Source organism: Cicer arietinum, chromosome 3 (assembly GCF_000331145.2).
Source record: "Cicer arietinum cultivar CDC Frontier isolate Library 1 chromosome 3, Cicar.CDCFrontier_v2.0, whole genome shotgun sequence".
In the NCBI taxonomy this organism is placed as follows: Eukaryota; Viridiplantae; Streptophyta; class Magnoliopsida; order Fabales; family Fabaceae; genus Cicer; species Cicer arietinum.
In genome coordinates, this window is record NC_021162.2 from 71,252,858 (window position 1) to 71,266,957 (window position 14,100).

Here is a 14,100-nt window from a genome sequence, read left to right on the forward strand (position 1 = left end):
GAGGGCACCATTTTTTTAGTTCGCCTAGGGCTGACCCTGTCCTCTTCAAATAATTTACTCTTTCTAACTCTCCTTTTGATTTTTTAATATGAATTTATGGTTTGACCAGGTAAATATTCTTCACCTAGCTCAAGCAGAACACTCAACGATTTTCAAGAGAGACGAAGAGGGAAAAGGGAACGGAAACCCAAAGTTCATTTTGATGTGAGTTGCTAACTCAATACTTATGGCATGAAATGATCACTACTAATTAAAACTTATTTCTCATGTACAAAAAATGAATAACTTCTCAGGAGGTGTCTTCTCCAATCAAATCAGAAAGGAAGGATCGTCGATTAAAGGTAATGCGGTATCTTGGCCTTGCACCTCCGGTTGGTTCTCCTTTTTGACCAAGATTACGAGTGAAGAAATGAATATTTCTAATGTTTCTGGCCTAATAGCTCTAGTTGGTTCTCCCTTTTTTTCTAACTATAATATAATAGTAGTCTTGCGTGCATAATTCAAAAATTTGTTTCTACTCCTTGCCATTCACCTAGTAACACCTTTTTTTTCCAGATTATTTAGTCTCATTGTTTCATTACTATATGTAAAAACCGTACTATTCATACGACAATATTTGAAGGAATATAATCAGTTATATCCAATAAATTTTTCTGTTTTTTTTTTGGAAACTTTGTTGCTTCATGGTGGAGTACAAAGACTAGCTCAATGTACACGAAATTTTAATCTAGATTGGGTATTGCTGTGCTTATTGCTTTAAATTTTAAGGATCTGTACGAGTATTTTTGTTAAATGTAAAAAATTGATTTTTTATTTTTATTTTTATTTTTTATTTTTTATTTCTGAGAAATTCCTTTAACATAATTTATCTTATTGAAAATAAAAATATATAAAAATATACATTAAAATATTTAATATTGTAACAAGTATATATAAACTTTATATTATTTAATATTTAATTGGACAAATATTGATTGAAGAAAGTAAAACAATAATAAGTAAAGAAAATTGCTTAATTGAATAGTTAATTAATAAGAAACTAATAGTAACTTGTTTTGATACAGAAATTCTAAATGGATCATAATAGATACGAAAGTGAGATGTGATTTCATTAGAATAAGAGAGGATGGAGTGATTTTGAGGTTCAAGAGTAAGAACTCAAAGCTAGTAGCTTTGATTAGATTATATCAAACTTTTTTAAAAATTGTTAATGTAATTATTTATTCTAAAAATTTCTTCTTTTATTTTTTGTTTTTTTAATTAAGGAATACCTGAATACACTAATGTTTTCAAATTTTTGGTTAGCTTAAAATGATTATACACCCACAATGCAGTTCTTTTTACAAATTACATAGTCATTTAATTATATTACTACATTTCTTATATAAGGTGGTTCGCCAAAAAAGTGAACTTGTCAATGAAACATTATCTATCAATAATGAAAGGAGCATGTCTCTTCAATCGCTTAGATCTGTATTATTGCTGTTGCACAGGAGTCATTGTTTACAATGATTTTCTACATATTTAGTCTTATATGTGTGTCTCGTTCAATTTTGGGAGAGTTGTAATAAAGTTACTAATACCAACATGATAAAAAAACCAAATGACAAGTATGACGTTGGATCAGCCAAAAGAATGAAGTAAACAAGAAAAGACGAAAGGGAACACCATACATTCATCAATGGATCTAAACGATTTTTTCTTTCTTTTTAATATTGACATTTATTCCACCCAATATAAAAGGTTTTATACTTAGGCATAAGTTATTCTTGCGTTTTTAAAAAGCTGTAGCTTAATGCACATACACTTAGTAAAATAATAATTTGATACTATTATCTGATAAGAAACTGTATCGTGTTATACAATTAATTTTAAAATTAATATTTTCTTACAACCACCTCTTTTGTATTTATAGAGCTAGGACTTTAGATTTTTTCAGATCATCTAAATTTAATTCCAATTGAACTAATGCAGTGCTACCTTAAAATTTATATTGATATGAGAATGAAAATAGTTCATCCGTATAAAATTTATTTAAAATCGGACTTTGTTTCCAATTTCTAAAATACTACATTTTGACTTTTAGTCTAAATTATAAATGAAAATAAAATCTTACAAAAGATAAATTTACAAAATGGGTCATGTACTTTCTATACTCAATTTTACACAATTAATTAATAAAAATAACTCATTTTATTATTTCATCACGTTATTATAATTACTATTATAAAATAAGTACACAATTAACGGTTTGTATTAGCTATTAGAGTAACAAGGTTTATGCCATTTCTTTAACTCAATTTATAATATTAGATACTGATATTTTTTGAGGCATAATGTTGACATGATATTGTAATATTGATAATTCTAACATTTAATGTATTATCAAACTTATTGAATAATACTATGACATCACGTCCTTCGATAATAGTGTCATACTTATACAAGAAGTTATTTTTTCCTTTTTCATTGGACAGAATTATAATTTTTATTTTATTTTTCCTATATTGTACATCAAAATTAAACTTCATAAGTAAATATCAATGAGCTTTTTTATTTATATTTTATTTATGTGGTAAACCCATCTTGCGTTTTTCAGGGCATGATATTGGAGTCAAGCTTAGGGCAGGAAGGAAATTTAATTTAAGCTGAAAAATACCTTTTATAGTTTGAATTTCGTTACCCTTTTTGTTACTAATAATATAATATAAATGAATGTATTATAAAATTAGTTAGTTGTTTATAAGCAATGTTTCAATAATTTACAAACCTTATATTAAATGTGTATTAAAAAACCTTCTATTAAATAATTGAATATTAATACTTTTTTCTTAACTCACCCATTTTTAGAAGAAAAAAAATTAATTTGATCAATTTGCCGCCATTTAATAACTATTTGGTGAATTCTTTTATATTTTGATAAAAATTAATAAAAATCACTAGAGAATTTGATAATAGTTGAACACATGGGAGTGAATCATGTTATAAAAAAAAAGATTTAGTTTGAATAATTGGTAGTTAGCAAATATAAAGTGGATAATAAATAATTAATATTATAATCATTAATATATTAATTATTGATTTACTTATAAATCACTTATATTATCTATTTTATTATTTAGTGGAAATTATTCCTACAAAAACACACAGAGATATATTTTTTAATATCAACTATTGACTTTCATTTTTAAATAATATATTTCTTTCATTTAACATATCAAACAATACTTGTAAAAATTATATTAAACTAAAAATTAAAATTCAAAATGACATTTAGACAGTATCTCTCTCATTAGCGCATTAAATTAAAGAAGTTTGCAAAATCATATTAAATTATAAATAAATTAAACTTAAAATAAGTAAAATAACATTAAAAATTAATTCTTATAATCACTTAAGTTGTATTGAATCTCTTAATTATCTTAAAATTTTATTGGCCGTTTGAATTGATTTAATTAAATCTAGTGATAAAATAGATTGATAAACTCACCAAAACAATTTATGACATGTTTATATATTTTTAATTCATTTTAATAATTTTAAGTATAGTTTATAAAAATAATTTAATGTTCATATGAAAATAATTTTGATTTAAATTGATATTTTACTATAAAAAGAACTTACACATAAAAAGTTATATGATAAATACTTATGAATTAAACTAATATTTTCATTTTATAAAAAAAATTAAACTTTTATACCAAAAAAAAGTTAAACTAATATTTTGTGAACTAAATTAATGATAATGTTATTTTTGGGTGTTGTAACACATTGAAACATTTTGACTAAAAAGGAAATTATGTATCATTCAGCTGAAAATCAGTTATAGTTAACTTGATTAATAAACAAAATAAAAAAGATAATTTCCTGTCACGGCAAGACAGAACCAGAACCAGCAAAGCAGTGTGTCTATTGTGTGTGTCCGCGCCGGGGAAGAGGCCCCATTTTCTCCTCCCTCTATTTATTCATTCATTCATTCACTCTTCTCTATTCGTTACGATCATCACATCTTCCATGGCCTCTTCAATTTCAATTCCCGCACCAGGTATCTTCTTCTTCTTCTTCTTCAAAATTAGATTCGCTCCTTTAATCATTCCTCTCTTCTCATCTCTCAATCGCTCTTTCGCTTTCTCACAGAGGCTATTCAGGTTCTCCTCTCATTACTAGCGGATGATTCTTCCTCCGTTAGAAAATCCTCCATGTCTTCTCTCAAAGACCTTGCCTCACTGTAATAATCACCGTTTTTTTTTCTCTTTTTCTTTCAATCGCTTTATTTCGGTTTTATTTCTTACATTATCATTTTTCATTATTCTGTAGAAATCCTGTTCTGGTTCTCGAGTGCTGTGCGTCGGTTTCACGCGGTGGACGTCGAGTGAGGATTTTTCTGATAATTTTTTTTACGGTTGGATTCAAATATTTTGCTGTTAATATTTTTTTTTGTTTTTGTTTTGTGGTTTAGCGATTTGGAAATATGGCTGGAGTTTTTCAAGTTATGGCGTTTGGAGTTCGAGCTCTTGATGAAAGAGATGTTGATTCTGCTTTTATGACTAAGCTTGCTAAGATTGCTACATCTGAGATGACATCCTCTAAGGTGATTTGTGTTTTCATACATGAATTGTTTAGTTCCAGTAATGCCTATATGGTTATGTTTTACTTTGTGTATGAAATAGTAGTAATCTTAGCTGGGACTCAATTTAGTGAGAATTTGAACTCAAATACAACAATACTGCAGTGAATAAATGGAAAATAGTATAAAGGTAGAACACAAATCATGCTACACTGAATCATTCTTTGCAATTAATATACAGGAGTAGTTTAGTTCAGATGCAATAAATGGGAAATTTAGTGAAAATTATTGCTGCACTGTATATAAAGCTTGCTAAGATTGCTATATCTAAGATGATATCCTCTAAAGTGTTTTATGTTTTAATAAAGGAGTAGTTTAGTTCTTGGTTTGCCTATATGGCATGATTTTACTTTGTTATATCAGATGGTAGTAACCTTAGCTGGAGCTCAATTTAGTGAAAATGTGAGCCGAAATACAATTATAGTGCAGTGAATAAATGGGAAGTATAAGGTAGAAGACAAAATCATTATGCTACAGTGAACTGAAATTAAAAACAAAAGGAACAGTGAATAATATGGCAGTTGCCTTGCCTCTGATGATGTTTTCTTAGGCTTGGTCAAATGATCCAAACATTGGTGTTTGAGGTTTGGAAGTTTTGATAATTGAATTCATGTCCTTGAACTTAGTTGATTGGGTATTTTTTTCTGCAATAAAAGAGGTAAACATGATTAAGTGGATCATGCTTATTAATGGGTTGTGATTTTTTTTGAAAGATAATTTCCTTAAAGAGTAACCCCTATGTGAGAGATACAAGAACAGTTTTTCGAGTCTTCAACTAAGAGATATTTAGTTTTTAGTTTAAGCAAATATTGTTTATTTGATAACAATGGGTCGGTTTGCAAAAAATTCAACATCATCAATAACAATTAAGCCTTCTCACTAGGTGGGTCAAATATATGGATCAAATGACACTACAATTTTCTATCACGTCTAAGTTTAAAAAGACTGTTTAATCTTATTATCTTTTAATGGTTTTGCCTATGATTTTTCATTGTTTTGCTCTCCCTATACAACATTGAGATTTCTTTCCCTTTTTTTCTTTCTTTCTCCGTGAGTGTTTTAAACCCTAGTTAGAGTCGTACTTTAGGCTTACTGGTCTACTACATACATACCATGACTTTTCTGTCTTTTCAATATTTACTTGAAATGACTGTTATTCTCTTGCACTCTTTATTGGTTTCTTTCTGGTACGGGAACGGTACCAATATTCCAATTAAAGTCCTAGTTATCTTAGGATATTCCAGTTATTGGCTTAAACATATTTCACATGTTGCTGCTCACGGTTTATGTGTTTCACACTGAATGTCTTCTGCAGGAACTCAATTCTGATTGGCAACGAGCAGCAATCAGCCTACTTGTTGCAATAGGGTCACATTTACCAGATCTTGTGAGTTATTTATTTTTTCTTTGAACTATTAAAGATTATTTAATAGGTATTCCATATTATTAATATTACATTTTTTTAGGTCATTAGAGAAAGGAAAATAAGGTTACAGGTCTAGAAGGAGACAACTTAGACAAGGAGGAAAAAAATTAACAGAATGCAACCCTACAGTCTCTGTGATTACCAGTTAGATAAATCTAATTATAATATCATTTTCAAACTCCATAGTTCATTTTATCTCTCGATACTCGTAATGCTCTCTGTTGGGAATCAATCCTGAACCATTATAAGAATCATAACATTGTATGGTTATAAGAATTGCAATCAGCTATTCTGTTGTTGTTGTTGTGTTTATGAGCTTCTTAGTTAATTCTAACTCTATTTTTTGAATCCTTGTTCATATTTGTCTTTCTTATGTGTTTAAATAATTTCCTCCTACTCTTTCTGTAGTTTCAAATTTGTAACTATCTTTTGACATGTTAAAGTAATATTTCCCTTTCATTTTAATTTCACCAGGTATACTACTGGCTTCTATTTTAAATTTGTATTTTGTTTGCACTTATCCTATTGTTCCTTGAATTTTGAGCTTGTTCTCAGTCGTTGTCCTTAATCTCCTCTACCCTTGAATTGGTGATGCAGGTGATGGAAGAAATTTTTCTTCATTTATCGGGGACAAATTCAGCATTGCAGGCTATGGTTCAAATCCTTGCAGAATTTGCTTCTAGCAGTCGTCAGTGATCAAATTTTACAGTTTTTCAGTTGTCACCTTTTTTTTTTTTTGTGGATGGGGTGAAGGGTGGGTTCAAATTCTGTGGTAAACACTGATGTATTTTCTTTTTTCTAATTTCTTAATCTAATACAGCCTTGCTGTTCATTCCCCGCTGGAAAGGTGTACTTTCACGAATTTTGCCAATTCTTGGAAATGTGCGAGACATCCACCGGCCAACTTTTGCAAATGGTGTGGTGATTTTTCTGTCGCTTCTTGATGAAAGTGTAATGTGTGATATTATCTTTGATCTTGTGCTGATTTGTCCAAGCTGCCTTGCCAGTTTTAATTGTTTATGAAATAATCTTTTTGTTGTAAATTTCATACAATATAATGTAGGACACAGTCTGATACAGATAAGGAAAATGCTGATTATTATGAAAAATACATTTTGCATGAAGGTGTAATTGTATATGAGTCGTTTTCTTTTCTGTCTCTTCTACAGTTCTTCTCTACCCCACAATTTCTAATTTAGTCTCTGCTCTCGCACATTCATATCATGCACCTCATACTATGTAGCAAAGCTGTTTTGGAAAGTGTGTAACTAACTGATAACAAACTATTGAGTACACCCGTGCACAAGAAACAAGTTAAAAAAGTTGCAGATTTTTCAAATGACAGTTCTATTTGTAGTTTCTTATATTTTAAAACGATCTTGTCTAAGAAAACTATTTTAATGTGATGTATTTAACTGTTAGTAGACTAACATCTTGAATGAATGGTAAAGTGTGGTTGATGGTTTCTAATTTATCCTTGATATGATCAATTTTGTGTCTATGGTTTTGGAGCAGGTATGTTGGAAATTAAGAACTGGCAACAAAGTGATAGAAACCAAGAAAAAATATGAGAGAGAAAGACAGAGTTGCTCTCTCAGTAATCTGTTAACTGAAATAAACTAACTAGAGTGCAGATTCTGTCATATTTATAGTTTTATAGTATGGATCAAACTCAGATTCCTAACTACTTTTACTACTTAACATCCAGGTCATTTAGATTGACATCTGAGCATATCTGAGCTAGTTTTTTTATTTTTTTTTGCAAAAGAGCATAACTGAGCTAGTATTTCTCGAACAATAACAATTTGGGCAATCTTATTTTCATCGAACTCTATTTAAAATGCATTCTAGGTTTAGTTTATAATGGTGGGTAATGGGATATATCTCAGTTGATGGATCTTTGAAATAGTTTAGTTTTATGCAAATGTACATTTTGTAGATTTATGATCCTTTTCCTATTGGTCATAGCTTCAATTTATGTCCTCATTACTTGGTGGTACAGGGATGGGGGAAAAGCTTTGGCTAACGGCTAACCTTTCTCAATGGTGTCTATTGATAGTCTGATCTATTTAACTTATCTCTGTTTGTTTTCAGCATTCAAGTGTTGGTGCCAAGCTGCTTGGCAATATAGTATAGATTTTCCTTCACATTTTCCGCTAGATGGTGATGTCATGTGAGATCAGAATATAGTCTTCTAGTTTATATTCAGATTCATAGCATTTACATTTCTTATTTTTCTTGTCTGAGGGTGAGGGATATCTCTATGTAGTGCAGGTCATTTCTAAATTCTGCTTTTGAGCTTTTGTTAAGAGTTTGGGCAGCTTCACGGGACCTAAAGGTTTGCCACCATATCGTATTTTTGGTTGTGTTTTACTGCTTATATGGCCCTCTATTATTTTTTTTTGTAATACTGCGAGATATAACTCATTGTCCATAATTTGTTCTGAAGTGGTTTTTCAATAAATAGTTTATTCTATATCAAGATGATTTTTTTTTGCCCGAGTTAAGAAATTTATTAAGATATATTCTATATCATAATATTTTTTTCACCAAGTTAAGAAATTTGTTAAGATATTAGAGTTAGTTGGGTACTAGTGTAACTGTTATTGGGCTTAACCTTATGCCTAGTAGTTCTTGTATTGACCTAATTATCATTATCTATATATCAATATTAGGTTAGAATATTGTTACACGTTACATCTAACAAATCATATTTTAAATTTACTACCATTCACTATGCCTTATTTCACTAACCCTAATTATTACTATGTATATCAATATCAGGTTAGATCATTATAACACGTTCAATTTATGAATTACAATTTTAATTTACTGCCATTAATCATTTTTCTCTCTTCTCCCTTTTCACTAACCATAAACCTATAATAATCCTCACAAGAGGAATGCTGTCCCTTTTCATTTTCTTGCATACATGGCATGTTAAATGCATTTTACTCAATGTCTTTGGTTTAATTATGTATGATAATGTTTTCATTGGACTAATAGTCAAAGACAAAAATAATAGCTAACAGTACTTTGATTTAACAGTTAATATGAAGCACTGCTTCAATATAAATCACTCGATATAAATTCTGAGTTTCTGAACTCACTGTGTTTTTATAGTTGAATGACTATACATAAGTAATTTAACATATTATTTTAATGATCTATATACCTATTTTAGTGCTTTTATGTATTTTGGTTGTTGCAACTTTTTTGGATATAGGTTCATGTAGCATCCGTTGAAGCACTTGGGCAGATGGTTGGTCTCATAACACGGACACAATTAAAGGCAGCCTTACCAAGGCTTGTTCCTACAATTTTGGATTTGTAAGATTGGTCTGCATGTTGCTTTAGATAACCTTAGTTGCTTGCATGCTCTGTGGGATAGCATTTTGCATTTTAGATTTTTAACGAGTGCATTTTAATAAGACTAGAATATAGATGATACTTATGAATAAGCAGGTATTGTAGTATAGATTCTTATTTTTCTATTCTGCTGTCAGGTATAAAAAGGATCTCGACATTGCTTTTCTAGCTACATGTAGTCTCCACAATCTGTTGAATGCCTCTTTACTGTCCGAAAGTGGCCCTCCTATGCTTGATTTTGAGGTAATGTTGTCTATGAAGTTATTTTTTAAAGGCTCCTAGTATGTTGAATTTTTTTTATCCTACTTCTTTTTCTGTGGTAATCTTTGATCAGATCTCAATGAAACCTTCCGAATGTGATAAGAAAATCTATACATTGTTTATTTTGCTAAGAAGTGCTTCTTGTTGTCCTACTGAGTACTGTATCTACCGTAGAAAAGCGACAAAGTTTTTTTTTTATCTCTTCTCACAATGGCGATGGGACATACTAGACAACTTGATAGGAATTGGATCGAAATATAGAGGAAAATGATGTTTATTGATAGAAAAGAACTATTACAGTCCAAGCATTCAAGAGACATGATGCTCTGCCACTCTAAGCCTCTTATAAAATCAAAGATTCTAACTCTAGTCCCTCCTATTATTTTTAGCCTCTCATCTCACAGGCCTAACTAACTCGCTGGTTAACTAAGTAACCGGCTAAGTGGTTACCTTTCAATACTCCCCCTTAACAATTCACCTTTTCCTCAAGGTGAAGGCTTATGAAAAAACTGCATCCTCTCAAGACCTCTTGCAATCTTGGAGTTCTCCTCCCAAAACAACGACAGCCATAAAACTTCCACATGGATCCCATTGTTTAATATAAAGTCGTTCTTATACCTTTACCTAGCAGCTTAACATTTTGGGGATAGTTGGTTTATGACATTAAATAGTTGCTTTGTAAGTAGTTCCTTTATCTATGTCTTGCTTGAGTTAATAAATTGAGAAATTCAAATAAAATTATTGGTGGCGTGCAGGATTTGACTCTTATTTTAGTGACACTTCTACCTGTGGTATCTATGAATAATGAAAGCAAAGATCAAACAGATTTCTCTGTTGGATTAAAGGTATTAGTATCAGTTTTATTTGCTGTAATTGTTCGGAATTTTTGTACAATATCTTCTGTAGCACTTTTGATGGTGCATGCCTTGTTAGTGTGTATAGGTTATCTTTCATCTTTGTGTATGATTCTTTCTGAGATTTAGTCATTATTTGTTAATTGTTTCTTGGAGTTCAATTCCAACATGATGATTAGACTGGTTTACTCTCTCTCTCTCTCTCTCTCTCTCTCTCTCTCTCTCTCTCTCTCTCTCTCTCTCTCTTTCTGGTGCTTTTTCTAACAAAAGTGAAGTCTGATTGTGGCTGGTAGGTCTGTTCACTTGGTCATTACCATTTTTCTGGAGATTTTCATTGTCTGCAGTTTTGGTGTATTTGGCTAGTTTGATGATATAATTTTTAGGCAAAACTCCTTGGTGATTTGGGACAGAGTCTTTCTGTTTTTATGAAATAGAAGGAAAAAGCTCGTCTAAAACAAGTTTGCTCTAAAAGTGAGCAAGTAAGGGCTTATTCACACTTAAATTTCAGTGGGTTGAGATTATGATGCATTTTAAAATTAAGGGTGGGTAGTGGATTCATCCTTGCTTACTTTAGAGCAGCCTTATCCCAATTAGAGGACATGGTTTCCTTAGGGTTTTGCTATTTAACATGTGCAAAAGGTATGGAGACCCTATTGACTATTGAGCTTATAATTCTTTCCTTTGTTCTTTATGTTTTTGTGGAGGGTTGTTCTTGAATTTGTACTAGTAGCCTCGCTTCCATTGATTTTCTTGTGGATAACGCTTCTCTCAGATGAGCAAATAAGCGTGTTTTCATTCTTCATTTAATTTGAAGTGCATCATCACAGTCCGAACCCACTTTAATTCAAGGGTGGATGCAACTTTCTTTTGTTCACTAGGAGTAGTTTTTTCCTTTTATTTGGAAAAGAAGTTCGATGTTTATTTAATTTATTTAATCACGTATGGCAGATGTATAATGAGGTGCAGCATTGCTTTCTTACAGTTGGCTTGGTGTATCCAGATGATTTGTTTCTGTTTCTTGTAAATGTAAGTATTTGTAAGTTTAATAAGCGTATCTGTATACTTGATAATAAGCGTATCTGTATACTTGATAATGTTTGTAGTTTTTATTCCCTGTTATTCTTTTTTTCTGGTCGAAGAAAAGAAATTTTACTGAGATTAAAAGAGGAACACTATAATAATTAGATGATTTATGAAGTCTGTTAAATTGAACGAGAGAAAACCAAGGTATAACAAAACAAAACAAAACAAAATCAGGCACCCCTAGTATATGCGGTATCTTGTTTCATCAATTTTAAATTGAATGGTATTTATATCTACACATGTTGTTTGGTTGTCTGTTCAATTGAAGAGGGCATTTTATCTTTTACATTTGTCTCTTTCTTTTGAAGACTCTTCTATTCCCTAGGAGAAAATGATTCTTATTCTGTTTCCTTTAATGTGATATGATATTTTGCTTTATCTTTCTTTTGTCTATACTTCCAGAAATGTAAGTTGAAGGAAGAAGCATCGACTTTTGGTGCACTTTGCGTATTGAAACATCTTTTGCCAAGGTTGTATTTTTTGTTTGTTTAAATCCTGATGATAATTATTGGAAAGTATCTACGTATCAGCAGCTGACAATTTTTTTTTCTTTCGGAAGGCTATCTGAAGGTTGGCATAGTAAAATACCTCTACTGGTTGAAGCTGTAAAGTCCTTGTTAGAGGAGCATAATTTAGGTGTTCGAAAGGCACTTTCTGAGGTAAGTCATTGACCATTTATCCGTTGTTGTTTGAATTTTTTAATATTTAAATAAAAATAATGCAACATGTTGCCCAAGTCAATATTTCTTGTCTTCTGTCTTCCTCATTTGCTAGTTAATTGTGGTTATGGCTTCGCACTGTTACTTGGTTGGTTCACCTGGAGAGTTGTTCATTGAATATCTGATACGCAATTGCGCTTTAACAGATCAAAATCAGAGTGATCTTGATAGCACACCAAATAAGAGAAAAGAGGTACACTTCCCCCTTGCCTTTGTACTTAATTACTAATAATGTATATATATTTTAATTACCAAGTGAGTTCTTTTATTCAATACTATGTTGTTACTTTTTACTTGGAGTAGGAATGTCTAACTTACGAGTATGTCTCTTAGAAGAAGAACTATATTTGTTTATGATTCTAGGTATGAAAATTGCGTTAACTTGCTGCAAAATTGTTTGCTTAAGCTCTGGTAGACTTGCATAAGTTGCACAGATTCACGACTATGAGGATGATTGAATGTGTCACAACATAATGGTTTTCCCCTGACATGCCTGAAATGGCACAGGTTCAATGTTCTTTAATAAATTGAAGATGCAAAAGTTGTGATAAGGCTCTTTGATTTAGAAAACATCAACCTTACAGTTGTAGCACTTCCGAAGTTACATCTAGTATCCCAATGTGAACCATATGTAAAGGAGGTGAAGGATACTGTATTGATTCTCAACCCTATAGCTCCCAGTATAAATGAAGTCACAAACGGATCATTTGTAAACTCTAATTCATTTCAAACTTCTCAAATGAGATTACAAATATTTATAGCAAGACTATCTCTAAATCATGGGCCATAAGTGACACCATTCTCTAGACCCATAGTGGGCTTACATCATATTTTTCTAAAATAAACTAAATGTAAAGAAGCAAAGTACATTTACTTACACATGAAATCAACTAAATCTATATTAAAACTATTACAATTCCAAAATAAGTTAAACTAAGAATTATTACAAACCAAATTAAAATAAACAAAGTTCATCCTAGTTTATTAAATTATGGATCATCTTTATGTTCTTGAAGTCTTTATCATACTCTCTGAAAGGAGCTCTATGGTCTGGTAGTTTTCCATTTTCCGTTGTAATTGAGCTGCTGCTTGTCTTGTCATAGTAATATACAGCATGATTCCACTTCTATTTTTACGTGTTCTAACACTATCATCCTCCACTCTTTAGTAATTTTGAACCTTGCGATTCATTAATTTGTACTTTGATTCTGAGCTTGTTATGCTGAGTTGTGAACCTATCTTGTGATTGATGAACTTGCTATCAATTTTGAATGCCATGTTTGTGTATTTTGTTCTGGTCTAGTCCTATGAAAATATTTTGCTTTATCTATATAAATGTTGAATATTTATTTTACACAGTTTAGATTGCATTTAGATACTATGATGCTGTAATCATTATTTTTGCGTCAAGTGTAATCTTACAATTTTGAGTCAACTTTATGGAGATTCCACAAGTTTATATAGATTGAGTTTGATAACTGGTTTTGGAGCTGGATCCCAAATTTTTTTTGGAACATTATCATATTTGGTTATTTTGTTGGATATAGTATTCCTCTTTGCTTCATCGTTTTATGTATTTATTGGTGTTTTCTATATGATGTCATTGGAAGGCTCCCTTGTTTTGAACCCCTTCCACTTTCTAGTATATTCTATCCTTTTTATTTTGATGGATATACTTATCCTCCAGTATATTTAATTTTTCTCCTAACATAAAATTTCTTCTTGTACTGAAAACAACTAATATAGAAAAATATCTGTATA

General features: G+C 30.7%; 1 protein-coding gene and 1 long non-coding RNA gene across 7 annotated transcripts in view; both read left to right on the forward strand.

Moving 5' to 3' along the window:
* The first annotated feature begins 6 nt into the window (after positions 1–6).
* LOC101509587 (uncharacterized) lies at positions 7–761 on the forward strand. Its single transcript, XR_189596.4, has 2 exons — positions 7–204; positions 294–761. It is a non-coding gene; the product is annotated as an uncharacterized lncRNA (long non-coding RNA).
* A 3,097-nt stretch (positions 762–3,858) lies between these two features.
* Positions 3,859–14,100, forward strand: part of LOC101509812 (protein SHOOT GRAVITROPISM 6-like) — a 34,153-nt gene continuing 23,911 nt past the window's right edge. For 3 of the 6 annotated variants that reach the window (XR_003471760.2, XM_073365783.1, XM_027332290.2), the window contains exons 1-16: positions 3,859–4,045; positions 4,138–4,228; positions 4,318–4,372; positions 4,460–4,591; positions 5,943–6,014; positions 6,651–6,741; positions 6,874–6,969; positions 8,148–8,226; positions 8,328–8,391; positions 9,280–9,383; positions 9,560–9,665; positions 10,439–10,528; positions 11,486–11,563; positions 12,023–12,090; positions 12,180–12,279; positions 12,395–12,532. Coding sequence is in view for 5 of the 6 variants with exons in the window: in XM_073365783.1 (XP_073221884.1) it covers positions 4,015–4,045; positions 4,138–4,228; positions 4,318–4,372; positions 4,460–4,591; positions 5,943–6,014; positions 6,651–6,741; positions 6,874–6,969; positions 8,148–8,226; positions 8,328–8,391; positions 9,280–9,383; positions 9,560–9,665; positions 10,439–10,528; positions 11,486–11,563; positions 12,023–12,090; positions 12,180–12,279; positions 12,395–12,532 (1,395 nt within the window). In the remaining variant the exon portion in view is untranslated. Of the gene's footprint in view, positions 4,046–4,137; positions 4,229–4,317; positions 4,373–4,459; positions 4,592–5,942; positions 6,015–6,650; positions 6,742–6,873; positions 6,970–8,147; positions 8,227–8,322; positions 8,392–9,279; positions 9,384–9,559; positions 9,666–10,438; positions 10,529–11,485; positions 11,564–12,022; positions 12,091–12,179; positions 12,280–12,394; positions 12,533–14,100 lie in introns of those variants that run through there. The other 3 variants (XM_027332288.2, XM_012714142.3, XM_027332289.2) reach the window with 3 other exon arrangements.